We start from the raw sequence: 27,726 nt of genomic DNA, 5'->3' as shown, positions 1-27,726 counted from the left end.
ATACGTTTCCTGGAGGCAGAGAATACGCATGCGCTAGCACAAATGGACAAGTACATATATGCGTGCAAGCGATCTTTCTGCCAATAGGGGCTATATACATCTTGCAATTAGAACTCTGTTCTAGTAAGTTATATATTTATATCCCTTACTGAAACCAGGTTACTCGATACATTACTTGGCTACTTTCCTGTAACCAGACATACGGCATTTATGTTCTGCCTCCTTATAGGCATTTTTTTCCTTTCCCCCGATCGGAAGTCTTAGTCTCCTACAAAGGCTTTGGCTGGAAACTTTTCATAAGCATATCTGTTCCCTAGTAGGGAACATTTAATATAAATGTTAGTTTACTGATCGGAGATGGAGAAGTACGAACGTTTTTTGTCCTAAGAAATGTCTCCAACCGAGTTCCGGACACGACTTTTAAGTCGAACTATGCATGTATGTTTGTCATGCTCACAGTTCGGTGTTACTACTCCGTAGTAGACTTACGGTCTTTACCCACCCAACAATAGATTGAAGATACGTCTCAATCCCCTCTTGGGTTTGGTTGGATGCGTTCGGTGATTACCGTACAGTCTCTTGTCCGGAAAGCGATCTCTATGGAGATTCGCTATTATAACGTAAGCTGTACTGATTAACTGGTTAACCGTTTGGTATCGGTCTTATTCGGCCAACCACAGTGGATTAGTGGCAGTTGGAGGGAGAACAAGCTGTTCCCCTTCGTTGCAAGAATGCGCAATTGGTTACACGTCTTAACATCATCTCCCTCCCCCCCTCACCGCTGGACAATCCGTGGATGCTGGGTGGCAGGCGAGAGCTTCTGCAAAGAGGCCTGTCTTCTCATCTTCCCTCTGGATCTGATGCTCTCTTTAATGCATCAAAAGAGAGGGGGGGGGGTATATGCCGCAACATTCCAGCCTCGTCCGTTGGCCCGATTCAGAAAGGTACCAGCATTCACCTCTTGTCTCTACAACTATCTAGCAGTACGAAGCCCCAGGTGGACAGAGGACAACTAGTTCCCCCCCTCTGCTCGCGTCATTCCTGGTACAGGAATGTGCTTGCAAAACCACCCAAATAGTGGGCTCCTAGTGTCTTGGAATGATCGTGTATCCAACAAAGTCTTAACTTTGAGAGATCCCCGACTGTGATTATGCTCGCAGCAGCCCTGATCTTCAGGCTCCCACTCGACCGTTCCCCAGGCCCTCAAACAAGATGTATTCCAAGATCGGTAGGGCGGCTTAGAGGTGTGCCTTGTTTTTTTTTCCCCCATGTGGTCTGGTGAAAGTCCTCAGCCAAGTCAGGATAAGAAAGTTTTTATCAATGACTCCAATAGCCTTGCTATGGCATCCCGGAATTTCTACTTTAATTTTTTCTAGTCTTCATTCAATGGCAGTAGGAGGTAACATTGTAAACGTACACAGTTCATGTGTCTTCAATAAAGGGCACGTTTTTTTCATCGGAAATTGTTCAGGATTACTATTATACTTGTTATTGCATCTGGGTTAAATTATCAACCTACAACTATAGTAGTGATTTTTTTTTCTTCATTTCTGTTGAATTTTTCATGTGATCTGACTGTATTCTACTATAGTCAAGATTTTGCATACCTACAGTATTTATCCAGAACAAAATTTTTGAAACATCCTATTGAAAATAGGTAACTCGAGAAATATACAGTAATACAAAACATATGGAAACACAGTAGCCATACGCTGTCCACCCTCATCCGAGGATTAACTTTTATATGGTTGTTCAATTAGTACCAATATAGAAAATTATTGGTGGAAATTCATGTACTGGGAACAATGGAATGATTGTATTGGCAAACAATAAATTGAGACAGACTTTCAGAGCAGTTTCCACAGCCAAAGGAACGTTAACAAATGGCTTAAAAGATTATCAGAATTTTTTTTTTTTTTTGCAAAACCAAACCATTACTTTTTAAACCTAGAAATTACATGCTCTTTTAAAGAGGAAACTTAACTTAAGATAAAGGTAGAATAGTTAGGGTTACGACTGCTTGCATTTGATTGTGAATTAGTTTTCATGGGGAGTTTTCCTTAGTCTCTGCTGGTGACCATCAGTTGGAAATATTCGCTACCATCTTTCTTTTATTTGACTGTGGATGGTGCTATGGAAATGTTAAACAGCTTCACTAGAATACTGCTTTATTAGGTTGTCATATTAGGTGATGAAGTGAACTTGTTCAGAATGAAGTATTAGATGATTATTTTACCTTTGACTATGGACAGAGCCAGTTCAGATTAAGAAAGAATGAAAGTTATAGATTTGGATATGATTTGGCATTTCTCTGAAGCCCATGATTGCAGAACAGTATACTGAAAGGTTAACTGGGAGATGAAGGTGAACCTCAAGTACTTTGTTTGTTTACAGCCAAAGTTAGTCTTCTTTAAAATTTTCCATTCAGTCAGTTTTGTTATATCAGCATGATAGAAACTTTTCTTAATAATGGGGCCTATTGTGGATGGAATTTCCATCTTTATCAAATAATATTTAGGCATAGGTCCTTCTAGATTACAGCATTATTTGGAGACTATTAGAACTAAAGGCCAAATTTCTGAAGTGGTATCTCAGGGTTCATGTGCAGGCAAGTAAAGCGTTGGAACTAGCCACTTTTCAAGAGTTTTCTTATAGGTAAATTATGTTTGGGATTGACCATAGTAATAGTTATCAAACTAAATTTTTTTTTGTAGAATTATGAAATTAAGAGTAGAGGGCTAGGAATGAATGCAAAGAGGAGAGTTCTGTATGACAAAGTGATTGTACCAAGTATGATGTATGGATCGGAGTTGTGAGGAATAAAAATGACTGAGAGATAAATTGAATGTGTTTGAGATGGAGTGTCTGAGGCGTATGGCTGGTGTCTCTCGATTAGATAAGATTATGAACGAATTAGTGAGGGTGAGAATTGGTGTGAGAAATTAAGTAGCAGCTAGAGTGGATATGACTGTTTTGAGGTGGTTTTGCTATGTAGAGAGAATGAAAAATGGCTGTCTGCGGAAAAAGGTGATGAATGGAGAAGTACAAGAGGAAGGCCAAGGTTTGGGTGGTTGGATGGAGTGAAGAAAGCTCTGGGTGATAGGAAGATATATGTGAGAGGCAAAAAAGAGCGCTAGAAATAGGAATGAATGGTAAGCGATTGTGGCCCAGTTCTGATTGGCCCTTCTGCTTCCCCGGGTCGCCTTTGTAGCTGTGAGGTAGCAGTAGTAGGGGATTCAGCATATGAAGCTTAATTTGTAGTGGATAACAGGGTAGGAGGGGCTGTGGCACCCTAGCAGTACCAATCAAACTCGGCTGAATCCCTCGTCAGGTTGGGAAGAGCGAAGAGAAGAAAAGCTCTTTTTTTTATATATATATATCGACTACCCCCAAAAAAATTAGAAGTGTATCTGTAGATGAATGCATGAAATTATGATAAATTATGTATACAACATTGTTACCATCGTACAGTTGTGAACCTTTTAGGTTTGTACTTATTCTTCAAAATGTATTGTCCCTATATAATCGATCAGTTAGAATTACATGCAACTGTCGGCAAAACATCTAATCATGATGGAACCAAGTTTATTCTCTGGAACTTTGGACTGTGTTAGGAATCGTGAAGCAGCATCATGCAAAGCAATATTCTTGTTGCTTAGTACAGTAATTTATTCAAAAATTGGGGTGGTGTAAAGAACTTCTTTATATAGATATCTAAAAAATTTGATGGTGTTAAAACTCCTTATATATATACTACACTTATTTATATTTGCCTTTTCCTTATCACAAAAACACACTACTTTTACAAAATAGTTCTTGACTAGGTGACTGATTGGCCAAGGCACTAGACACTCGTTGAGATACTACCGCTATAGAGTTATTGGGTCCTTTGACTGGCCAGACAGTACTACATTGGATCCCTCTCTCTGGTTATCTTTGCCGACACATACACAGAATAGTCTGGCTTATTCTTTACACATTCTCCTCTTTCCTAATACACTTGACAACACTGAAATTACCAAACAATTCTTCTTCTCTCAAGAGGTTAACTACTGCACTTTAATTGTTCAATGGCTACTTTCCTCTTGGTTAGGGTAGAAGAGACTGTAGCTATGGTGAGAAGCTCTTCTAGGAGAAGGACACTCCAAAATCAAACCATTTCTAGTCATAGGTAGTTCTATAGCCTCTGTACCATGGCCTTTCATTCTCTTGGGTTAGAGATATCTTGCTTGAGGGTACACTTGGGCACACTATTCTATCTTGATTCTCTTCCTCTGGTTATTTTGAAGGTTTTATGTTCTTGTTATTTCCAAGTTTTTTATAGTTTATATATGGAATATTTATTCTTCTGTTATTGTTCTTAAACTTCTCTTGTAGTTTTTCCTCATTTCACGGCTATTTTCCCTGTTGGAGCCCTTAGGCTTATAGCATCCTGCTTTTCCAACTATGGTTGTAGCTTAGCAATTAATAATGATGATAATAAATGATATGGGACAGTTGGGATTCTATTGTTATTCTTATCATTTACAGTACAGTAGCTGAAAAGGCTTCTAATCATATTGTCTCAGATATTGTTTGACAAAGTACAGGTAGTTCTCAATCTATTTGGAGTCATTTAAACAACTAGGGAACCACATCTTTATGACTTAAAACCCTTAAAAAGGTTTCAATTTAGTATTCACAGTCAGACTCCTGAGGCATTGGATCTGCTACGTTCAGGGAGATTATTCATTGATTGTTGCAAGGGAAAGGCTGTTATTGTGAGGGGTCCCCATGTGGTTGTTGGGTCAAGTGAAAAAGTTTGCCATAGATCTCTTCCAGGATTATGGTTTGCTGATTTTAGTTATGTTTCAGATCTGCTATGTTCCTCCACTTACAGTTTTAGCTCTTGATATAAATAGATGTTACACCATCATGCAATTTAGAGTACTGGGAGGGAGCATTTGTGTGAGTCATACTGTAATAATTGAAGTCTTCAGTAACACCCCTTGTCTTTCAATGAGGGTTCCTTTAAAGTTTGTTTAGAAAGTTATACCCCAAACTAGATAAGAGGGTTACTTCCCTTCAATACTCTACTGTTTTTTACCACATATATTGTCAATATTTTTTCCTCAGATTAATAAAATGGTTATTGTATTGCTCTTGATCAGAACTTTATCATTAAGACTCAAATATCAAGAAAAACATACATTAGCAGGACACCAATTTAGGAGAACAATGCATTGCAGGCTATGTTGTCTTTGCAGCTGTGCCAAATCAGAATTCCTTATTCCTCATCTTGAAAATGTGAGCTATCTGATTAGAAGAAACCTTTATTACAGTTTATAGATGTTCACCTTTACACCAGGTCTACTGGTGGTGGACAGCCAAGTCAGTCACCTCATGTACTGATACTTCATTAAGCTCTTGTAGCAACAGTCAGGTTTCATAGTCTCAGCTATGACTCAAGTTCTGTTATGATCGGTTCTTCCCAGACTCATTATTCGGATAATGTTTTTATAGTAACATGTCCACTTTATTTGTTTGATGTAGAGTTAGAGCTCTTCCCCTTCTGTTCTCTGTACCTTGTGTTTGAATTGTATCTGGTCCAAGTCTAACTTTTTGCATGTAGTATATGTTCTTGGTCTTCTCACTAGTCTTTACCTAGCTACTTCTCAATATTATGCCTTTAGCTTTTACAGTAGCTCACACGCTCAAATATTTAAATCTAATATTTCTACTAAATGATCTTCCCAATACAATCGACCCATTTTCAGTCTTCCTATGAATTGATTTTGGAGAGTCCTTATCTTATCCTAGAAGAGGTGCTTAGCATAGTTAAAGAGTGTCTTCCACCTTTACCAAGAGGTAAGAAGCCACTGAACAATTATAGTGCAGAAGTTAGCCCTTTTTAGTGAAAAGGAATGGTTTTATTATTATTGTTACTTGCCAAGCTACAAGTCTAGTTGGAAATGTAGGATGCTATAAGCCCAGGGGCTCCAACAGGGAACATGGCCCAGTGAGGAAAGGAAAAATAGAATATTTTAAGAGCTAGCAATATTAGAATAAATGTTTCTAGTATAAACTATAAAATCTTCAACAAAAATTAGAGGAACAGAAATAAGATAGAATAGCGGGCCCGAGTGTACCTTCAAACTAGAGAACTCTAACCCAAGACAGTGGAAGACCATGGTATAGAGGCTATGACACTACCCAAGACCAGAGAACAAAGGTTTGATATTGGAGTGTCCTTTTCCTAGAAGAGCTGCTTACCATAACTAAAGAGTCCCTTCTACCCTTACCAAGAGAAAAGTGGCCACTTAACAATTACAGTGCAGTAGTTAACCCCTTGAGAGACGAAGAATTGTTGTTAGTTTAATGTTGTCAGGTTTATGAGAAAAGAGGAGAATATGTACAAAATTGGCCAGACTATTCCGTGTAAGTGTATGCAAAGGAAAATGGGGTCATAACTAGAGAGGGATTCAATGTATAGTCCTATCTGGCCATTCAAAATACCCAATAACTTGACTGGTAATATCTTAATGATGCTGGTCCCTTGATTAACTTAACACTTACTAGAGCTCATTTTGTCTTTGCTGACCCTCAACGTTGTTGGAAGGGGTTACAGCCTGGTACTAATTTGCAGTATCCCCAGATTACATATGTACAGCTTTCTTCCAGTTTTTTAATATTTTTTTCATTTTCATTCTACTTGGTCACTCATCACTTAGCTGTGCAATTGGGTTTTCATTCTAATAGTGATGACAGGCATAGCATATTACTTCAGTGTTTTTCACCATAAAATCCATGGGAAGGGAAAACAAAAATTATTGGTGTTTTCCAACAAAGAAGCTAAATTATACATAAGCTACAAAATTGTCTGAACATTAAATAATTCATGTTTTTGGAAAGAAATACAGTAAGATGGTATACTGTTACCACTTTTATCAAATTACAATTCTTTGCAAATAATAAAACTTCTTAGTCTGAAAAGTCTCCTTTTGACCAAAATTAAATGGCAAATTTTGACAACTAAAATCCTTGAAAACTTGACTCTTCAAATACTGTATCAATCATTATTATTTGTGGGTATGAGTTATTATGTAGGGTATTTTTTATTTTAAGAACAGTGAGTTAAGGATTTCAACTTCAATTGTGATGAGCTCTTTTGATATTAAAAGAAAGAGTCCAAGAATGAGATCGTTTGAATTCAGAAGTAGGTTGCACACAATAACATAGAAAATCTAGGTGTTATGTATGTATGGCACAAAAATGTATTTAGAATGTAACATGTCTCAATATTATTACAGCTGTGTCATCTCTTGGTTATGAAAAAGTCTGTGTACTTTTCAATATTGCTGCTCTTCAAAGCCAGGTTGCTGCAGCACAGAGTTCTGACAATGATGAAGCTCTAAAACTGAGCACAAGGCTATTCCAGGTGGGTTTTTTATCTTCTTCATTTTTTATTGTTCCTACGTGACATACAAACCTTCGTCTTTTAATTAGGGAGGTTGATTCAGCGCTAGCTGGAGAAGGTTGTTAAAACTTGTAATGAGCTGTTATCCAGCAGGTGAAGGGTGCGGGCGAGGACCTATTCCCTTTTCCAGCTGGAGAGCTTCACTTCTGATTTGGCTGCTGTTGGCTGCTGTTGAGTACCTGTATACTGCTAACACCTTGCCAGACTTTTTCCTTTTCTTTTTATGCTGCAGGAAGTGAAGGCTGTTGTTGGCTTGCGATTATGGAAGTGAAAAAAGATATTCCCTTTTGCTTTGGGAAGAGTGTACACTGCAGCCAGTTTATGAGTAAACCAGCTTTAAATTGACACTAACTCTGTCTTATAGAGGGCATGATTGTTTGCTGTCATCCCCATGAGCTGAGTGCAGGTTGTGGCCTCATGTGCAGTAGCAGGTGTAGGTGTACCCCCTGTGAAGGGTAAGAAGCGAGCTAAGTTTTTGCTATGGTCTGTCTTGGCAATGCCCAAGAAGACTCAGAAGAAGTTGTTTGCTGCTTAAATCTCCTCAGGAGATGTGACTACTTTTGACAAAGTTCCTCATAAAAGATTAATGGTCAAAATTAAAGCACTAAGCATCATTAATGAGCCAGCTGAATGGATCGAAGATTGGCTAACAAACAGAGAACAGAGAGTTGTAATCAATGGTGAAGCTTCAGAGTGGGCAGCTGTTACAAGGTGAGTATCTCAAGGATCCGTCCTTGCCCCATTGCTATTTCTGATCTACATTAACGACATGGATTTAGGATCAACTAGTTGAATAGCCAAATTTGCCAATGATACTAAAGTAGGCATAAATGCTGCGAACTGTGAAGACGTAGAAACCTTAAGAGAAGATCTAATGAAGCTAGGACAATAGTCCAGAAAATGAGCAAATGCCTTTCAACTGTGAGAAATGTAAAGTTATACAGTAGTAACCCTCAATCAGGGTACTGCTGGGTAATGAAATAGAAAGTGTGGACCAGGAGGAAGATTTTGGTATTATTATCAGCAGGATTTGAAGTTCACCAAACAGCATAAAGGGTGAAAAGAAAGCACAAGAACTAATAGGTTACATAAAGAGACAAATCAAATACAGAAACAAAGACACAGTACTACAGCTGTACACATCACTATACTCAATTTTTTTTTTTAATGAGGCGCATTTGCACCGACTCAGAGCGGTGCCCTTTTAGCTCGGAAAAGTTACCTGCTCTCCGATTGGTTAGAATTAACTTGTCCAACCAGTCAGCAATCAGGAAACTTTTCCGAGCTAAAAGGGCACACTTGCGAGTCAGTGCAAATCTGCCTTACTAAAAAGAATAGACTATAGTAAGACCTTGTCTAGAATACGGAGTCCAATTCTGGGCTCCAAGTATTCAGAAGGATATAGATAGACTGGAAACAGTACAAGCTAGGGCCACCAAACGAGTCTCAACACTATGGCAATTTGGATATAGACAGAGGAGGGAACGTTTGAACTTATTTGATCTACAAACTCAACGACTTAAGGGACAGTTAATAGAGGCATTCAAAATTCTTGAAGGAATAACATTTGTAGATTACAACAATCTATTCACGCTTAGCACAAATCAGTCCAGAGGTAATGGACATAAACTGGAATTGAAAAGATACACCACTCAGTGTGGCAATTTCTTTATACAAAATCGCAATTGCTTGGATTAAAATACCAGCGAAGGTAGTAAACAGCAACGCGATAAACGAGTTCAAGAATGAGTTAGACAAGATCATAAGAACTCTCTAAATATTTGAACTAAGTCGCTCTACCAAAGAGCATGTGGAGTCTTCGGATGGACTAAAAAGTCTTAGACATCCAAAATCCTTGTAAAACACACACACTCTCTCTCTCTCTCTCTCTCTCTCTCTCTCTCTCTCTCTCTCTCTCTCTCTCTCTCTCTCTCTCTCTCTCTCTCTCTTTTTTTTTGGTGTATGATCCCACAATATCAATTGCCGGAGCTAGAATGGCAATGGTTGAGTAAATCACAACTCGCAGTTGACAGAACAATTCAATGGGCTGATATAATGGATTTAAGTTTTTGACAAGCAAAACTGCTGTTGTCTATTTCTGTTGTATTCGGGGAGTACACCCAGACTCGGATCTATACATCAAAGGTCAACGGATCCCATGTGTAAGTGAAGTTAGATTTCTAGGGTTGATATTTGATTGTAGGCTTGCATGGGTTCCTCACCTGAAAGCCTTAAAAGTAAAATGTCTTGACACTGAATCATGGGAGGAAGACCGTAAAACTATTCCAAAGCTATCTAAGGCCTTAATTTTCTCAAAAATTAGCTCGTCAGATAAGCAACATGAGCGTTTAGAACTTTGCCTATTCTATGCCTCTTTGTTGATGCTCGAGAATCACTGTTAGACCTTTATCAAAGTCTTCTACTATTCACTATTGATTTAGGTTGCAAGGACTTCCTAATTCTCTAGCCTGTCAGACTGCAAGCCTTGTAAGGCACTCAACGTACTTTGAGTTACACCCCAAATCCCCTCAACCTTATGGTTTTTGAGTGAAACAATTGATAGACAGTCTTGATATAGTTTGAACTAAGTTGCTTCCATTTAAGGTATCAACAGTGCCTCTATGGAAATTACCAGAGTTATTTTTTTGTACATATTTTATTGAAGTTAAAAAGAATATGACCGACTAAAAGCCTTGTCTCTTTTTATGATACATGTTGCAGAACATAAGGAAGGGACTTTTATATACTGCAAATCCGATGCTGGTGTTGGATTTGGAGTTAATATAGTAATGATTTTAATTGTAGAGGTGCACTTCCTCTCAGAGCTTCCATATTTACTGCCGAACTATATGGCATACTACATACTTACATATACCAAGGCACTTCCCCCAATTTTGGGGAGTAGCCAACATCAAACAAATGAAAACAAGGGGACCTTTCCTCTACTTACCTCCCAGCCTGACAAGGGACTCAACCGAGTTTGGCTGGTACTGCTATGGGTGCCACAGTCCACCCTCCCCCGTTATCCACCACAGAGGAAGGTTTAAACGCTGAATCCCCTACTGCTTCTACTCTCCACGGTCATCTGTGACCGGAGGAACCAGCAGGGCCTACTGGAACTTGGTCACAAACGCTCGCCATTCATTCCTATTTCTAGCACGCTCTCTTGCCTCTCACATCTAGCCTCCTATCACCCAGAGCTTTCTTCACTCCATCCATCCACCCACCCAAACCTTGGGCCTTCCTCTTGTACTTCTCCCATCAACTCTTGCATTCATCACCCTCTTTAACGGACAAGTCATTTTCCATTCTTTTCAACATGGCTAAACCACCTCAACACATTCATATCCACTCTAGCTGCTAACTTATTTCTTACACCCGTTCTTACCCTCACTACTTGTTCCTAACCCTATCTACTCGAGATAACACCAGCCATACTCCTCAGACACTTCATCTCAAACACGTTCAATTTCTGTGTCTCCGTCACTTTCATTCCCCACAACTCCGATCCATACATCACAATTGGTACAATCACTTTCTCATAGAGAACTCTTTACGTTCATGCCCAACCCTCTATTCTTTACCACTCCCTTCACTGTCCTCAACACTTTACATCCTTCATTCACTCTCTGATGTACATCTGCTTCCACTATCTGTTAAAAAAATAGCGTTGGAAGAGGGGGTTAATTTTTCCATTTTTAGTGATGCAGAGTGTGCCCTTCAAGCTTTAAAAATTTTTAATTCTTGTAACTTTTTGTTTGTTCCGTAACCGAAAATACAAACCACGCTATTTACATTAGGTTTACCTTTCGGCGTAGCTGAAATTGACGAGCCAATAGATTTTTAACGAGGGTTAACTACCCCCGTGCTAGTTAGCGGGGGTAGGGGAAGGGGTAGCTTTCTTGCTACTCCTCCCCCCCCCCACACACCGGGGTGATTTGCTTCACTTCACTTTTGGCTCGGACGATGTACTGACGTCTCTGTCTATCGTCCTCGTTTTTGACAGCCTTAATCTTTTCCTTGCTTTTCCCCAGCTTTGTGTGTTTGAAGTTGGCCTCGCCCTTTGTTGTTCATCATGCGCAAGTGCCCTGGGATTGCCGGCCGCCCTTGGCGGTACCTTCATTGTCTGCGGTGGATACCGATCCTCACACCCTTTTCCCGCAGTGTCGAGGCCGACGGTGTGATAGTGAAAATACATGTAGTGAGTGTAGGGAGTGGTCTGCCTCCCAGTGGGAGAGGTTTGCCCGCCGGCGTAAGAAGTCCAAGAGAGACCGTTCTCCTTCGAGGGTTGCCTTGAAGGAGGAAGGCTCTCGGGACTCTTCTTCCGCCACCCAAACCTCCTCCGAAGCTCCCCCTCGTCCAGCTCCTAGTGAGAGGCCGCCGAGTGGGAGTGTAGGCCCTAGTTCTGTTTCCCGACCTCGGGGTGTGGGAGAGGGCGTCGCCTCCCATAGCGGGGCGGTTCCCCCTCCTCCTCCGGGGGGGAGGATTTTGATAATGTTTAACTCTATGTATAATGATGATCTTTTTCAGCTTTGGGGTTCCTTGGGCTTAAGGGCCTGCCCTCCAAGGAAGCCCTGTTTGATCTTATTCAGTTGGGGGCCGCTGTCAAGCAGTCGCCGGTGATAGCAGAGGGTAGATCCTCTGTCTATCGTCGACGTCGTGGTGGCAGAGGCTTCCGACGAGTCTGGTCAAACCTCTGCGGCTCCTGATGGTGATGACGTTGCTGAAGGCTCTCCTCCCCCTTCTGTACATCCTTCGGAGGGGGAAGGGGGTCCTACGGGCTCTCCTGCGGCTAAGTCTTCCCCTCGGGGGAGCACTCTGACTGAGACTCCTCTTCGGAGGACTGATGATCCTGACGACCTCCCTCGTGGCCGCCTTCGCCGTACGGCTCATTGTCCGCTTCGCCGCAAGGGCCTCCCGTCTCCCTATAAGGGTGTCAAGAGGCGCATTTTTGAGTCGTCTTCTCCTCCGTCCTCCGATGGGGACTCTCCTCACCAGAAGCAGTCTGTAGCAGCCGCGTCCTTAGACCTCTCCGGGGATCGTTCACGTTCTCCTACGCCTTCCAGACCTTCTACTTCCTGTGCAGACGGCCAGCAGTCTGATCTCGTCAGCCGACGGGCACCCGGGTCCCTTCGGGGGCAAAGGGATGTCGCCCACGGTGTGGGCGCTTCCCTTGCGCGTCAGGGTTCCCCTGCGCGTTCACGCGTAGTTGCACACCAATGCTCTCCTGCTCGTCAGCGCTCTCCTGCTCACCAGCGCTCTTCTGATGATCAACGCCCTTCTGCTCGCCAGCGCTCTCCTAAGGACAACGAACATCCTCCTCTTCCTGCTGCGCGCAGCGCGCCAACGGTCTTCTGACCGCAGTAGATCTCCTGCTCGTCAACGCACACCTGCGCTTCCAGTTCCTGACACGCGCCCTGTGCGCCCTAGAACTCCGGTTCAGGACTTGGGCAAGGACTCAACTTCTCCTCGCCCTCGCGATCCTGCTTGTCAGCTTTCTCCTGCGCAGCAACGCGCGCGGTCTCCTGCGCGGTACATCTAGAGTTCCTGCACGCCCACGCGCCTCCTCTTCCTGAGCCCACTCGCGAGCGTTCGCCTTTGCGTGTCGCGCCGACAGTTCCTGCGCAGCCTTCTACGCGCCGTCTCCCTGGCTCGCCAGTGTTCTCCAGCGCGAACAGCGATCTCCGACGCGTCAACGTTTCTCCTGCTCGTCAGCGATCTCCTGCGCGGTCAACGATCACCAGCGCATCAGCGTTCCCCTGAGTACCGGAGATCTCCAGATCCTCCGCGTGATCCATCGCCTGCGCGCAAGCGCTCTCCTATGCTGTCAGGCGCCCAGCAGATCCGGAGAAACATAGGTCCCCTGCGATCAGCTCGCCTGCGCGGTCTACGCGCCATCGCTCGCCAACGCGCCATCGCTCGCCAACGCGCCATCGCTCGCCTGCGCGCCAGCGTTCGCCAACGCGCCATCGATCGCCGACTCGCCATCGGTCACCCACGCGTCACAGGTCTCCAGGACACTATCGGTCCCCTGGCCCTCAGCGTTCTCCTGAGCGCTCTCGTTCGCCCACGCGCCAACACGCTCGCTCACGCGCCCGCGCGCGATCGCTCCCGCACTCGTTTGTCTTCACGCGATTGCACGCCCGCGCTCCAACAGCCCCTTACGCGCGACTCTTTCGTGTCACCCTCGCGCGAGCGTCAGCACGACTCCCGTTCGCGTCGGGTTCCGCAGCTCGCGGCAGCAGGGACGTGTGTGGCCAGGGTCGCAGTCGGGATCGCCTCCACCTAAGCGCAAGTGTCTTTTGCAGGACAAGGAAGGACCTTCGGAGAGGTCAAGGCAACTTTCTTCCCCTTCTTTTTTGCAGGCAGGTCCAGTGGTGTCCACTCCGAAGGATCGCCCGATCCCCTTCCCTCCAATGGGAATTTCGGACTCTGTGTCCGTGTCTCGGCAGTCCTGGTTTGGTCCTTTGATGCGGGCGGTTAGTGAAGGCTATGAAGCCGGCACTCGCCGATCTAGGACACAAGCCAGCGACGGCCTCGCCCCCGATGAAGAGAAGGAGAGGAGTGGACTTCGTGGGTGACTTCTCCCAGGGAGAAGTTGGTTCCTAAGAGGTTCGTCAGGAAGGCCCCGTCCCCTTCGCAGTCGTTTTTCTCCTTCTCCCGTAGACGAGGCTTTTTCCGTCCTCGGGAGAGTCCAGTGAGGCGGGCGGTCTCCCCCTCGGCACCAAGGGGGGAGTCACCTCCTCGTGGAGAGAATCGTCTCGCGCGGGAAGGTGCCTAACAGATCACTTTGCTGGAGTCTTGTATCCCGCCCAGGAGGGAACCCAAGGACTCCAAGACGTTGCCGAAGTCTACTGCACGTATTCGTCAGTAACCAGCTAGACCCCGGGAGGAACGTCCACGTGTCTCCCCAGAAAGAACTTCCGGGGACAGGAGACTTAGCTGCCAGTCCGCAGGGAGGAGAGCAGCAAGAGTCTGAGCATGCCTTCTGGCAGGTCTTGGGCCTGATGAGACAGCTCAACGGGTTCATTGGCCCTGTGATTGCCCCCCGTGAAGGCAAGGACACGGTCCTGGATCAGGTTTATGGAACTCAGAAGCCCCCAAAGGCCAGCGCGGCTCTGCCCTGGTCCCAGGGGCTGAAGAGTGCCAGAGCCAGGGCCAACGCTCTGCCGGGAACAAACTCCTCCCACCTCCTCGTCTCCAGCAGAGGAGGTATTTTGAGATCATGGGGGAGTCTAGCCTCGCTCTTCCTCTCCAACATTCGGTAGAAGAGCTTACTAGGGGAGTTCCTCTTGAGAAGCTCTCCGCCCGGCAGGTGACGTTCTCGGCGTTGGAGATTCTAAGCCATGAGAAGGTCGCGAAGTGCGCCATGCAGGCCACTTCGTGGCTGGATGTCTGGCTGGGTTCTCTGGGCATCCTATTGCGCTCTGAGGATCTGTCTAAGGAGAGCAATAGGAAGGCCCTGGAGACCTTCCTCCTCTCGGGCACTCGCTCCATCGAGTTCCTGGCGCATCAGGTTACCAACCTGTGGGCCAACTCAGTGCTCAAGCGTCGTGATGCGGTGACCGAGAAGATCCATCCGAAGGTCCCCGCCGTGGACGTCAACAGGCTCAGACACGCCTCCCTCCTCGGGGGGAATTTGTTCGAGCCCAGGACATAGAACGTACAGCTGAGAGGTGGAGGAAGTCTAGTCAGGACTCCCTCCCTCCTTGCATCTCGGCCCTACAAGCCTCCAGCTCCGCAGCAACATCAGCAGCAGCCTCGCAAGACACCGAAGCAGGCGCCGGCAGCTAAGAAAGTGGTGTCTAAGCCCCAGCCCTTTCCTGCCAAGTCCTCCAGGGGAGGCAAGACTCCTAGAGGGAGCGGCCGCAGCCGCAAACGTTAGGAGTGGCAGTCCCCCCGCATGGCCACCTGTGGGGGGATGCCTTCAAAGTTGCATGCACAGGTGACAGCAACATGGGGCCGATGCTTGGACGGTCTCCGTGATCGGCCAAGGGTATCGTGTCCCATTCACGACATCTCAACCTCCCCTGATAGCGAATCCAGTGTCGTTGAGCTCCTATGCCATGGGATCGGTAAAGGGGCTAGCCCTTCGGGCAGAAGTCGAGACCATGCTCAAGAAGGATGCTCTCCAGGAGGTCGTCGACGGCTCCCCAGGCTTCTTCAGTCGACTCTTTCTTGTAAAGAAGGCGTCTGGAGGCTGGGAGACCCGTCATCGACCTCTCAGCTCTGAACAAGTTTGTCAAGCAAACTCGGTTCAGCATGGAGACAGCGGACACGGTCAGACTTGCGGTGAGACCACAAGACTTCATGTGCACACTGGATCTGAAGGACGCGTACTTCCAGATCCCAATCCATTCGTCTTCCAGGAAGTACTTGAGATTCATCCTAGACAGCAAGACCTACCAGTTCAAGGTGCTGTGTTTCGGTCTCTCCACAGCACCTCAGGTGTTCACCAGTGTGTTTACCCTGATTTCGTCTTGGGTGCACAGGAACGGCATCCGTCTCCTCTGTTATATGGACGACTGGCTGATCCTATCAGACTCGGAGTCGGCCCTTCTTCGACACCGAGACAGGCTTCTGGGACTTTGCCAGGATCTGGGGATCGTGGTAAATCTCGAGAAGTCCTCTCTGCAGCCGTCCCAACGACTGGTTTATTTAGGCATGTTGTTAGACACCAATCTCCCCAAAGCCTTTCCATCAGACAACAGGATAGCAAGGCTGAGGAGGGTGGCGGAACCCTTCCTCAGGCGAGAAGAGCTTCCTGCCCAATCGTGGTTGCATCTCTTAGGTCACCTGTCCTCCCTAGCCCTTCTGGTTCCAAACGGCCGTCTCAGGATGAGATCCCTGCAGTGGCGGCTCAAGTCCCGGTGGAATCAAGGATCCGATTCCCCGGACTTCCTGGTCCCGATAGGACCTTCGGAACAGGCGGACTTGCGGGGGTGGCTGGTCGACGAGAACCTGCGAAAGGGAGTGGATCTTCTCGTCCTCCCCGGAATTGACACTGTTTTCGGACGCGTCAAAAGAAGGGGGGGGGGTGCACATTCTGACCAGAGGACCCCAGGCCTTTGGTCAGAATCAGAAAAGTCCCTGCACATCAACCTGCTAGAAATGAAGGCCGTTTTCCTGGCTCTTCAACAGTTCCAACGGACCCTGGCCGGTCACTCCGTGGTGGTGATGAGCGACAACACCACGGTTGTGGCTTATATCAACAAGCAGGGAGGTACTTTTTCACAGCAGCTATCCCATCTTGCAGTAGAGATTCTGAGGTGGACCGAAGTCCACTTGATAACACTATCAGCTCGCTTCATTTCTGGCAAGAGGAATGTGCTCGCCGACAGTCTGAGCAGGGCTTCGAAAGATAGTGAGTACCGAGTGGTCTTTGGATCGTCTAGTAGCCAACAAAGTCCTGACTTTGTGGGGTTCCCCGACCGTGGATCTGTTCGCGACAGCTTTGAATTTCAAACTGCCCCTGTACTGCTCCCCAGTCCCGGACCCCAAGGCACTCTGGTAAGATGCTTTCCAACAACGGTGGGACAACATCGACGTGTACGCCTTCCCACCGTTCTGTCTGATGAGAAGGGTGCTCAACAGGACCAGACTATCAGTCAACTTGTCGATGACACTGATAGCTCCGCTGTGGCATCACGCGGAATGGTTCGCGGACCTTCTGCAGCTCCAGACGGAGCTTCCGAGAGAACTTCCCCAACGACACGAGCTACTCAGACAACCACATTGCAACATCTTCCACAGAGCCATAGCCTCGCTTCGGCTTCACGCCTGGAGACTGTCCCGCGTCTCCTCACGGAGAGAGGCTTTTCGCAACAGGTTGCAGAGAGAATGTCTCGGCACCTGCGAAAGTCCTCTGAGGAAGTCTACCAGGCGAAGTGGAGAGTCTTCTGTGGGAGGGGTATCTCTCCACTCGATGCCACTATTTCAGCAATAGCTGGAACTCTCTCTACTCATACGTAGCTATGAGCTTACCTGCCCTCAGTCGGAAGTGAGACCTCCTTGGAACGGGGTTCGGGTCCTCAGGGCTCTTAAGAGACCTCCCTTCAAACCATTACGCCAGGCCTCTGATCGCCACCTGTCTTGGAAGACGGCTTTCCTGCTCCCTTTGGCCTCTGCTAACGAGTTAGTGAACTTCATGGTCTCTCGTACGACGTCGCCCATTCATGGGGATGGGGGGAGGTAACGTTCAGGTTCGTCCCTGAGTTTGTTGCCAAGACTCAGAACCCTGGAGTGCCGGACCCACGGTTCGACTCTTTCAGGGTCGCGAGTCTCCGTTCTGTAACAAGCGACCCAGACCAGCTGCTATTATGTCCAGTGAGGAGTCTGAGATGTTACTTGAAGAGAACAGCTGCAGTTCGTCCTCAGGTGCAAGCATTGTTTGTTAGCACAGGCAGGACGAAGAGGAGGGTCACCAAGAACACCATCTCGGCTTGGATTCGAAGGGTTATCCATCACGCCTTGAATCCGGACCCTCCTCCGTCACGTCGCCCTAGGGCACACGACGTCAGGGGCATCGCTACGTCCCTGGCCTTCAAGAGAAACTTCTCGGTGACGCATGTACTTCAAGCTGGGGTCTGGAAGCGTCAGTCGACCTTCACAGCCCACTACCTGCAGGACGTGACCCACAGGAGCCTCGATACTTTTTCTATCGGCCCTGTGGTGGCTGCACGACAGCTGGTCTAGCCTCAGGCTCCTTTATAGACAAGTAGCAGTAGGTTGAGGGCGTTGTTACCCGGTTTTAGTCTGCGTGAATGAAAGAGTATGTCTGACCCTTACTTCTTTCTTCATCCTCCCCTCTCTTGGGGAAGCAGCATCCTGGTCTCCGCATAGCTGACCTCAACCTCTGCAGGTAAACCATGCTTCCTTGTGCTCCTAGTATTAAGCTTAATACTGTCGCGTCCCCCATACCCTGACGAGGTGGTATTGGGAACGTCCTATCCTGGATTCCTATCTAAAGGTCTCAAGGTCAACTTCATAGGACGAGTCACGCTCTTTCCTCCACACACAACTTATGTAGGCCACATGTTCCTTGCGAAGCGAGGAACTTGTGAGGTGCAGGGACTCCTTTTCTTGAGTGCTACTCACTTGGAGTCGGAGTCCCCGGGTAAAGCCAAAGTCAGTAAGGCTGGGGACTTTCCACTCTTCCTAAGGGGTAAGTCACCCAATGTAAATAGCGTGGTTTGTATTTCGGTTACGGAACAAATGACAAATTCGGAGATAATTTGTATTTTTCCTAACCATACAAACCTTAGCTATTTACACATATTTGCCCGCCAGCCCTGTCCCCCAAGTCAAGTCCTACCTCTAAGTGAAGTGAAGCAAATCACCGGTGTGTGTGTGTGTGGGGGGGGGTAGCAAGCTACCCCTTCCCCTACCCCCGCTAACTAGCACGGGGGTAGTTAACCCTCGTTAAAATCTATTGGCTCGTCAATTTCAGCTACGCCGAAAGGTAAACCCAATGTAAATAGCTAAGGTTTGTATGGTTAGGAAAAATACAAATTATCTCCGAATTTGTCATTTTAAAGGTTTTAGAATGGTTTTTATAATTGGACTGAGAGGTATAACAGTTCAATTTTGCTGGGTTCCGGCACACGGTGTGTATGGAAACGAGAAGGCAGATTTACTGGCAAAGAATGCTGCAGTCGAATTGCAACCAAGAAGGTCTCCCTATCTTTGTGATGATTGTTTACCCAACATTAAGAATTTGATTTCTAAAAATTGGCAACAGCATTGGGATAATTTAATTGAAAATAAGATGTGAGAAATAACAAATTTTATATAACCCTGGAAGTATAACATGATGCCCGAAAGTGGGGAGATTACTATTTGTCGTCTCTGCGATGGCCACACTCGGTTTACAAACGAATATCTGCTTACAGGCAAATACCAGCCATATTGCGACGACTGTTTTGTACCCTTGACAGTAAGGCATTTTTTGACCGATTGCCCCACATATACAGTAGGGTCCCGAATTACACGTGTTCTAATTACGCGATCGATAGTTTTTAAAAATTAAATTTCCTGTATCTGCGAGGAGCATTCTAAATCCGCGAGTCAAGCACCGCGAAGCGTAGGAAATCTATTGTTTTCTTAATTGTATTGGGGGGGGGTGATGGTTCCCCGATGTCTGAGAAGGGGGGGCGGGAGAATGTGAGAGAAAGATTTCTGTTCAAACATTTTAAGACTAGTTTTGGATGAAAAATGTTAAGGTTTGCCCATCTGTTGTGTGAACTTGTCGCTAGGCTAGCCTAACTGTCCAACACCTATATGTATAATATTCCATATTTGTACTAATTAATTTTTATACTTACGTTGTGATTATGGTGAAAAATCCTTATTCATTAAACTTTAAATTAAAAACCATCAAAATCAACAGTGCCATTTGAAATATTGAAAAGTTTCCAAAAAAAAAAATCAACAGAACAGCATCGTCATGGGAACACCTTTGTTGCTTTCGTGTGCAAGACTACCGCTATCATCCAGTAGTAGTGCGTTGTGCTCCGTTTCATCTAAATTGTTTGAAATTCTTTTATATAGTACTTTTGAAACCAAAAATTAAATTAAATAAAGACTATTTTATATCATGCTACTGCCAAACATGTCAATACAACCAAACCCATTACTTTGTTTAGTACGTTCCATCGCCGATCATAACGAACTCGCTAACCAATTTTAACATCTGTCTATAGATTAACTTTTGCGGAAAAAGATATCTTACCAGGTACTATGTAATAATAATGTTATAATTAATGTTGTTTTATTTATCCTTAGAAAATCAAAATGAATGAAATATGAGCAATTTTGTTTCGTGTTTTTTTTTTCCCTAAAAAAACGCCTCCTTAAAAGGAAAACGTTTTTTTTACGTTTCATCGTCGATCATAAACGCATTTACTCCTGAAAGTGATATTGAAGAGCTTTTACTAAAGATGTTATTATAAATAAAGATTATAAATAGGTGGTAAAATATCTATAATTAAAGTGTAGCAGCATCAAGAAATGTTGGGGTTCGCCCTTTACATAAGAATGTACTGTACATTGGATTAGACAGAACGTAGAAAAAATCAATTAGGGAAAAATCGGTATTCGATATCCTCTTCATCAGCATCGTCAATCGGGCTTTTTATTTTTTTTATTCTCAGTCGCTAACTAGTTATCGCACTGTCAAGATCTGCACCACATTCCGATAATTCACATTGGAAGGTTTTCTGGGAGAGGATGGATAGAGAAAATACAGAACTATATAAAATGTTTTTTTAACCTGTTGAGCGTCACCCACGTGATAAACCGTTCACCACGATCTATTCGGTACCGCCTTCAACTGTATATTCCGTTCATGACTTTAATTGCCTTTTACAAGCCGTCAGTCTCGTGATATTACGTTTACTCGTATAGTAAGTATAGGATCACCACTTGGCAACACTCTCAGCATATGGGGACTGTGAATAGAAACTTAAATGATGTCTGGCAACTTTTTTCTGAAGGTAGCTTGATGTTAGAAAACAGGTTTCCTATCAGTGCGCTCGGGCGTTCATGCATAAGTGGTTATTTGTTGTTCCTTTTGTAATGAACGGTCTAAAGAGGAAGGTTATTTCTTTAGATGAAATAATGATATTCTTGTTGAGGAATTTGATAATGATAACCTGTTTGATAATGGGAGCACTAGTTCTGAATCCTCCAGTGATGAGTATATTGAAGAACAAAGTTTTCTTTCGATGCCGAAAGCGGAAAATGACTTCTCATTACCGAATGACTGGACAACGAAATTTCACAAAACTATAAAGGGGAAAGGAAAAGCCGAGAGAGAGAGAGAGAGAGAGAGAGAGAGAGAGAGAGAGAGAGAGAGAGAGAGAGAGAGAGAGAGAGAGAGAGAGAGAGAGAGAGAGTCTCTCTCTCTCTCTCTCTCTCTCTCTCTCTCTTATCCCTTTCCTTTTGTTGCATATCCAGGCGTAAGATTTACGATTGAAGATAAAAAGAACCCATTAGAATATTCAGTATTATGTAGCCATTTGAAATGAAAATAATAGTAGTATTAATTGTTTTTTTTACTCAACCATTTAATTAATATCCCTACTTTTAACTATAATTACGAATTATAAGCATAAAGAAATGATATTAACTTTGAAAAATTGATCATTAGTGAAATGACCGCTCAGGGGCAAAAAAAGCGTGACGGTACGTTAGCGGCAACCTGGTCCAGGGGGGACGCTTAGATGTTTTCTGGCAGGAAAATTACGGTAGATTATCGTACAGCAGCCTAGTGCACACTTGCGCCTAGTGGCCGTGTTTACGTGTGGGTAGTGTCATCATGGATATACAGTACTATACTGTAATTTTGAACTATTGCTAGATACTGTATCAAACCTTGAAAAACCCTTTTTTGTTTTTTTGTATCTATAGGAAATAATTCTACATCATTCGGAAAATACTGAAAACAGTAAGCTATGCATAGTACAGTAGTAAATACTACAGTCATAGAAAATTAATCAAAACTTTAACAACTGTTTTATTGTTTTATTTATCCATAAAAGAAATTTTGTACAGTATTTTATAAAAAAATCTATAAGAAGGATTTCTTACAGTATTGTTAAGATAAAAGCTACAGTATATATATATATATATATATATGTGTGTGTGTGTGTGTGTTTTATATATATATAATATATAATATATACATACATACATACATACATACACACACACAGTGTATATACAGTATATATATACAGTAGCTAGAAAGCTAGAAATGGAGTGAAAAGAAATTGACGGGTAGGTTGCTGTTTGCCGCCATGATGTGTTTCGAAATATACGAATTTCCAATTACACGAGGCCTTTCATCGACCAAATTCTCGCATAATTCGGGACCCTACTGTAGTAGTGAAAGAAATAGAGATCTGTTTAAGGCTCGAGGTGAGGATGGCAGGTTTATCCATGCCAAGATTCTTGGATATGATGTGTACTACCATGCTACAGTAGTGGTTTTTTAGCTTTAATTTAGAAGCAGGTCTTCTGAAAGCTATTTATTTTATTTATTCATAATGACCTTAGATGTCAGGATGCCAGAAAACCTCAAATCAATCAATCAATCGAAGTAACTAACTAGTTTGAGCGGGACTCAAACCCCAGTCTGGTGGTCACCAGTCAGGGACGTTACCAACAGGCCACCACAATCCTCTTCCAGGTCTCTCCGCAAAGGCTTGTGCTCGAAACTCCTTCTACTGCCGTTAGGGCAACAGAGGAGATACTATGAGGTCTTGGATGATCCTCCTCTGGCCTTGACTCTTGATTCTTCTATAGAGGCACTCTCGAGGAGTCTCTTTCGAGAGGCTTTCTAGGCTCTCGCCCTCCTCCTTTGTGTCTGAGATCCTAAACAGGCAGAAGGTTGCAAAGTATGCCATGCCGGCTACATCGTGGCTGGAATCCTTGGGACACCCTTTCAGAATCAAAGATTGGTGTAAGGGCTCTACGAGGAAGTCCATGCAAACCTTTTGTTTGTCGGGTACCCGGACCATTGATTTCCTTGCCCACCATATGGTCAACTTGTGGGCGAACGCGATACTCAGGCGAAGGGACACAGGGATGAAGCCGTTCCATCGACAAGTCCTCCAGGCAGAGGGGAAAAGACTCAGAAACTCCACGTTAGACGGCTCTTTCCTTTTCTGGTCAAAAGAAGTCAAGTGGGCTGCTGAATGCCAGAGGAAATCCAATCAGGACTCCCTTCTCCATAGACGTTAACTTCCTAGTCCTGTGGTAAAGCTCCACTACAGAAGAAGCAGCCGCAGGCCACCAAACCGCCGACAAGTAGGGAAATGCTTGCAGTGCCACTGGCAGAAGTGGCTGCAGCACGGGGCCGAACCCTGAACAGTCTTCGTGATTTGTTCAGGGTATCGTGTCCTGTTCATTGAATCTCTCCCTCCACTGACTTGGAATCCAGTTCCATTGAGTTCCTATGTGAAAGGATCTTCAAAAGAGCTGGCCCTTCAGGCCAAAGTCCAGACTATGTTAGAGAAGGGTGCTCTCCAGGAGGTCCTTGAGGATTCCTCAGGCTTTTTCAGTTGACACTTTCTTGTGAAAAAGGTGTTTGGAGGCTGGAGACCTATCATCAGACCATAGGACTTAATGTGCACACTGGATCTCAAGGACCCATACTTCCAGGTCCCAGTCCATCCGTCTTCAAGGAAGTATTTAAGGATCTTACACGACAACAGGCTATACCAGTTGAAGATACTGTGCTTCGGTCTTTCCATAACCACTCAGGTCTTCACGAGAGTGTTCGCCCTAACATTATCTGGGACTCACAGGATCGGCATCCATCTCTTGAGATACCTTGACGATTGGCTGATCCTAGCAGATTCTGTGGCACCCCTTCTTCGACACCGAGGCAGATTCCTCACGTTTTGCCAATATTTGGGGATTGTATTAAATCTCAAGAAGTCATTCCTGCTTCCCTCTCAAAGACTGGGATACTCTGGTATGATCATCGACACCAACCTCCAGAAAGTTTTCCCATCAGACGACAGGATACGGAGGCTGAGGAAGGTGGCAAGCCCCTTCCTGAGACGAGAAGAGCTTCAAGACCCTTCCTCAGACGAGAAGAGCTTCAAGCCCAGGATTGGTTGCGTCTGTCACCCAATCATTCCTGCCCCGTCTTGTGCCCAACAGCTTTCTTAGAATTAGGTTTCTGTAGTGGCATCCAAAATCCAGATGGAATCAACACAGCAACTCCTCGGATACATTGGTTCCCATGGGACTAGAGCAGCAAACGGACCTATTTATAGTGGGTGGTAGACCAGAACCTCCGCAGATGGTTCAACCTCGTATTTCCCCCCTGAATTGATGCTCTTTACAGATACATAAAAAATGTGTGAGGTGTCTCATATGCTGTACCACACAGTCTCGGGCAGCCGTCATAGCCTTCCAACATTTTCAGCAGTTCCTAGAAGGTCACTCTGTGGTGTTGAGCAAAAACACTATGGTAGCGGCTTATGTAAATAACAAGGCAGTACCTTTTTGCAGCCCCTATAGCATCTAGCAGTGGAATGCTAAGATGGACAGCAGATAACTCTGTGTCCCTATCAGCCCTCTTCATTCCAGTCAAGCGGATTGTGCTTGTGGACAATCCTGACCAGAACGACTCTGATAGTGGGCTCCGAGTTGTCTTTGAATCATCTAGTAGCTAACAAAGTCTGGACTTTGTGGGTTCCCCGATTGTGGATCTGTTTGCGAAGTCCCTGTATTTTGGCTCCCACTGTACTGCTCCCCAGTTCCGGATCCTGAGGCTCTCTGGCAAGATACATTCTAACAACGGTGTGACAACATCGTTTACGCCTTTCCCCCATGCTGTCTGATGTGAAGGGTACTCAACAACCTCTCTATGACCCTCATAGCTCCACTATTTTATCACGCAGAGTGATATTCGGACCTTATGCAATTATTGACAGAGATCCCAAGAGAACTCCCTCCTCGACACGATCTACTCAAACCGCCACATGTGAACATCTTTCACAAAGCCGTAACTTCGCTACGACTTCACGCCCGAAGACTATCCAGCACCTCCTCTTACAGAGAGAGTTTTTGCACCAAGTTGCGAAAAGAATGTATGGATGCCTACGAAGGTCTTTGACTCAGTCTACCAGGCCAAGTAGACTCTCTTCTGTGGTTGGTGTCGTGGAGGGGGTATCCCTCCCCTCAATGCCACTATTCCGACAATAGCGGAGTTCCTCGGTTACCTTCGGGAGGTAATGCTTCTCTCGGTCTCGGCGGTGAAAAGCTACTGCTCAGCTTTGAGCTTTTAGACTGAAAGGAGTTGATAGTTCCTCTTCGTTGGAGTTGTCTCCTCATACGAAAGTTAGACCTCCTCCATGGAACATGGTTCATGTCTCTCAGTCCCTGAAGGGTGTTCCCTATGAACCATTACACCAGGCAACAGATCCCTACCTCACTTTGAAGACCGTGTTCTGGCTTTTGCCAAGAGGGTCAGCAAACTTCATGGTCTGTCCTACAACGTTGCCCATTATCATCATCATCATTATTATTATTATTATTATTATTATTATTATTATTATTATTACTTGCTAAGCTACAACCCTAGTTCAAGAAGCAGGATGCTATAAGCCCAAGGCCTCCAACTGGGAAAATAGCCCAGTGAGGAAAGGAAATAAGGAAAACTACTAAAGTTTAAGAACAATAATAGCAGTACACCTACATCTACAAATACACATACACTTAAACATAAACATACACTTACACATACACACTCTTACACTGACACATAAACCTACACATACACATTCATCTACACTTGCACCTACACCTACAAATACCCATACATAATAGAATTAAAATAGATCTTCATATATAAACTATAAAACCTTGAAATAATAAGAGGATAAAAACTTGAAAATAACAAGAGGAAGAGAAACAAGATAGATTGGTGTGCCCGAGTGTACATTCTAACAAGAGATCTCTAACCCAAGACAGTGGAAGACTGTGGTACAGAGGCTATGGTACTCCCAAGACTAGCGAACAATGTTTTGGTTTTGGAGTGTCCTCCTAGAATAGCTGCTGACCATAGCTAAAGAGTCTCTTCTACCCTTACCAAGAGGAAAGTAGCTACGGACCAATTTAAGTGCAGTGGTTAACTCTTGAGAGAAGAAGAATTGTTTGGTAATTTCAGTGTTGTCAAGTGTATGAGGAAAGAGGAGAATGCGTAAAAAATAGGCCAGACTATTCTGTGTATGTGTTGGCAAAGATGAAATGAGCGTTAATGAGGGAGAGGGATCCAATGTAGGACTGTCCGGTTAGTCAAAGGACCCAAACTCTGCGGTAGAATCTCAACGGGTGACTGATGCCTTGGGGAGGTAACACTCGGCTTCGTCCCTGAGTTTATCACAAAGACTCAGAATTCGGGAGTAGCGGATCCTAGATTCAGGCCCTTTTAGATTAGGAGTCTTCACACTGTAACTGATGATCCAGATCAACTGTTACTTTGCTCAGTGAGGAGTTTGCGGTCTCTCTAAAGAACTGCAGCAGCTTGCCCCAGACTATCAACGCTTTTCATCAGCATGGGAAAGTCAAGAGTAGGATCATATAGAATACCTTTCTCTGCTTGGATTCGCAAGGTCAAAGACCTTGTTCTGAATTCCGATCCTCCTCCAACTCAACGACCCAGAGCTCACAACGTTAGGGGAATTAGTGCGTCCCTAGCGGTCAAGAGAAACTACTCTTGACGCAGGTTGTACAAACGGGCGCGTGGAAGCGTCAGAGGACATTCACACCCCACCAGAGGACATTCACACCCCACTACTTGGAAGACGTGACCAACAGGAACATGGAGACGTTCTCCATTGGCCCTCTGGTGGCTGCACAACAAGTGGTTTAAATACCTCAGGCTCTTTGATGGACAAGTAGCAGATGGTTGAGGGCAATGGTTATCAGAGATTATCGTAGTCTGGGGTGAAAGTTGAGAATGACTGGCTCTTTCTTTTCATCTTCCCCTCTCCTTGGGAACAGTACCTACGGCCCTCTGCAAGCTGGACTTGCCTATCTGCAGCTAAAACTATTTCCCTTGTGTAACCTAGTATAGAAATAATAATTGTTACATCCCCATACCCCTGATGAAGTGGGATTGGGTAATATCTATTGTTGTTGATTATAAGATTCCTATTATTATTATTAGTATTATTATTATTACTATTATTATTGTTATTATTATTATTATTACTGGCTAAGCTACAACCCTAGTTGGAAAAGCAGGATTCTATAACCCCACGGGCCCCAACAGGGGAAATAGCCCAGTGAGGAAAGGAAATAAGAAAAAATAAAATATTTTAAGAACTGTAACATTAAAATAAATATTTCCTATATAAGCTATAAAAACTAACAAAAGAAGAAGAGAAATTATTCAAAATAGTGTGCTCTAACCCAAGACAGTGGAAGACCGTGGTACAGAGTCTGTGGTGGTACCCAAGACTAGAAAACAATGGTTTGATTTTCGAGTGTCCTCCGAGAAGAGCTGCTTACCATAGCTAAAGAGTCTCTTCTGCCCTTACCAATAGGAAAGTAGCCACTGAGCAATTATAGTGCAGTAGTTAACCCCTTGGGCAAAGAAAAATTGTTTGGCAATCTCAGTGTTGTCAGGTGCATGAGGACAGAGGAGAATCTCTAAAGAATAGGCCTGACTATTTGGTGTATGTGTAGGTTAAGGGAAAGTGAACTGTAACCAGAGAGAAGGATCCAATGTAGTACTATCTGGCCAGTCA

General features: G+C 44.7%; 1 protein-coding gene across 1 annotated transcript in view; it reads left to right on the top strand.

Moving 5' to 3' along the window:
- The window catches only part of ALiX (programmed cell death 6-interacting protein-like protein AliX), a 97,512-nt gene that overhangs the window by 10,628 nt on the left and 59,158 nt on the right, over nt 1-27,726 (top strand). Inside the window, exon 3 of the mRNA XM_068357029.1 lies at nt 7,290-7,417. Coding sequence (XP_068213130.1) covers nt 7,290-7,417 — 128 coding nt within the window. The remainder of the gene's footprint in view (nt 1-7,289; nt 7,418-27,726) is intronic.

Source organism: Palaemon carinicauda, chromosome 33 (assembly GCF_036898095.1).
Source record: "Palaemon carinicauda isolate YSFRI2023 chromosome 33, ASM3689809v2, whole genome shotgun sequence".
NCBI classification, from domain to species: Eukaryota; Metazoa; Arthropoda; class Malacostraca; order Decapoda; family Palaemonidae; genus Palaemon; species Palaemon carinicauda.
The sequence above is the reverse complement of the archived record's forward strand: the minus strand, read 5'-3'. Positions and strand labels throughout refer to the sequence as shown.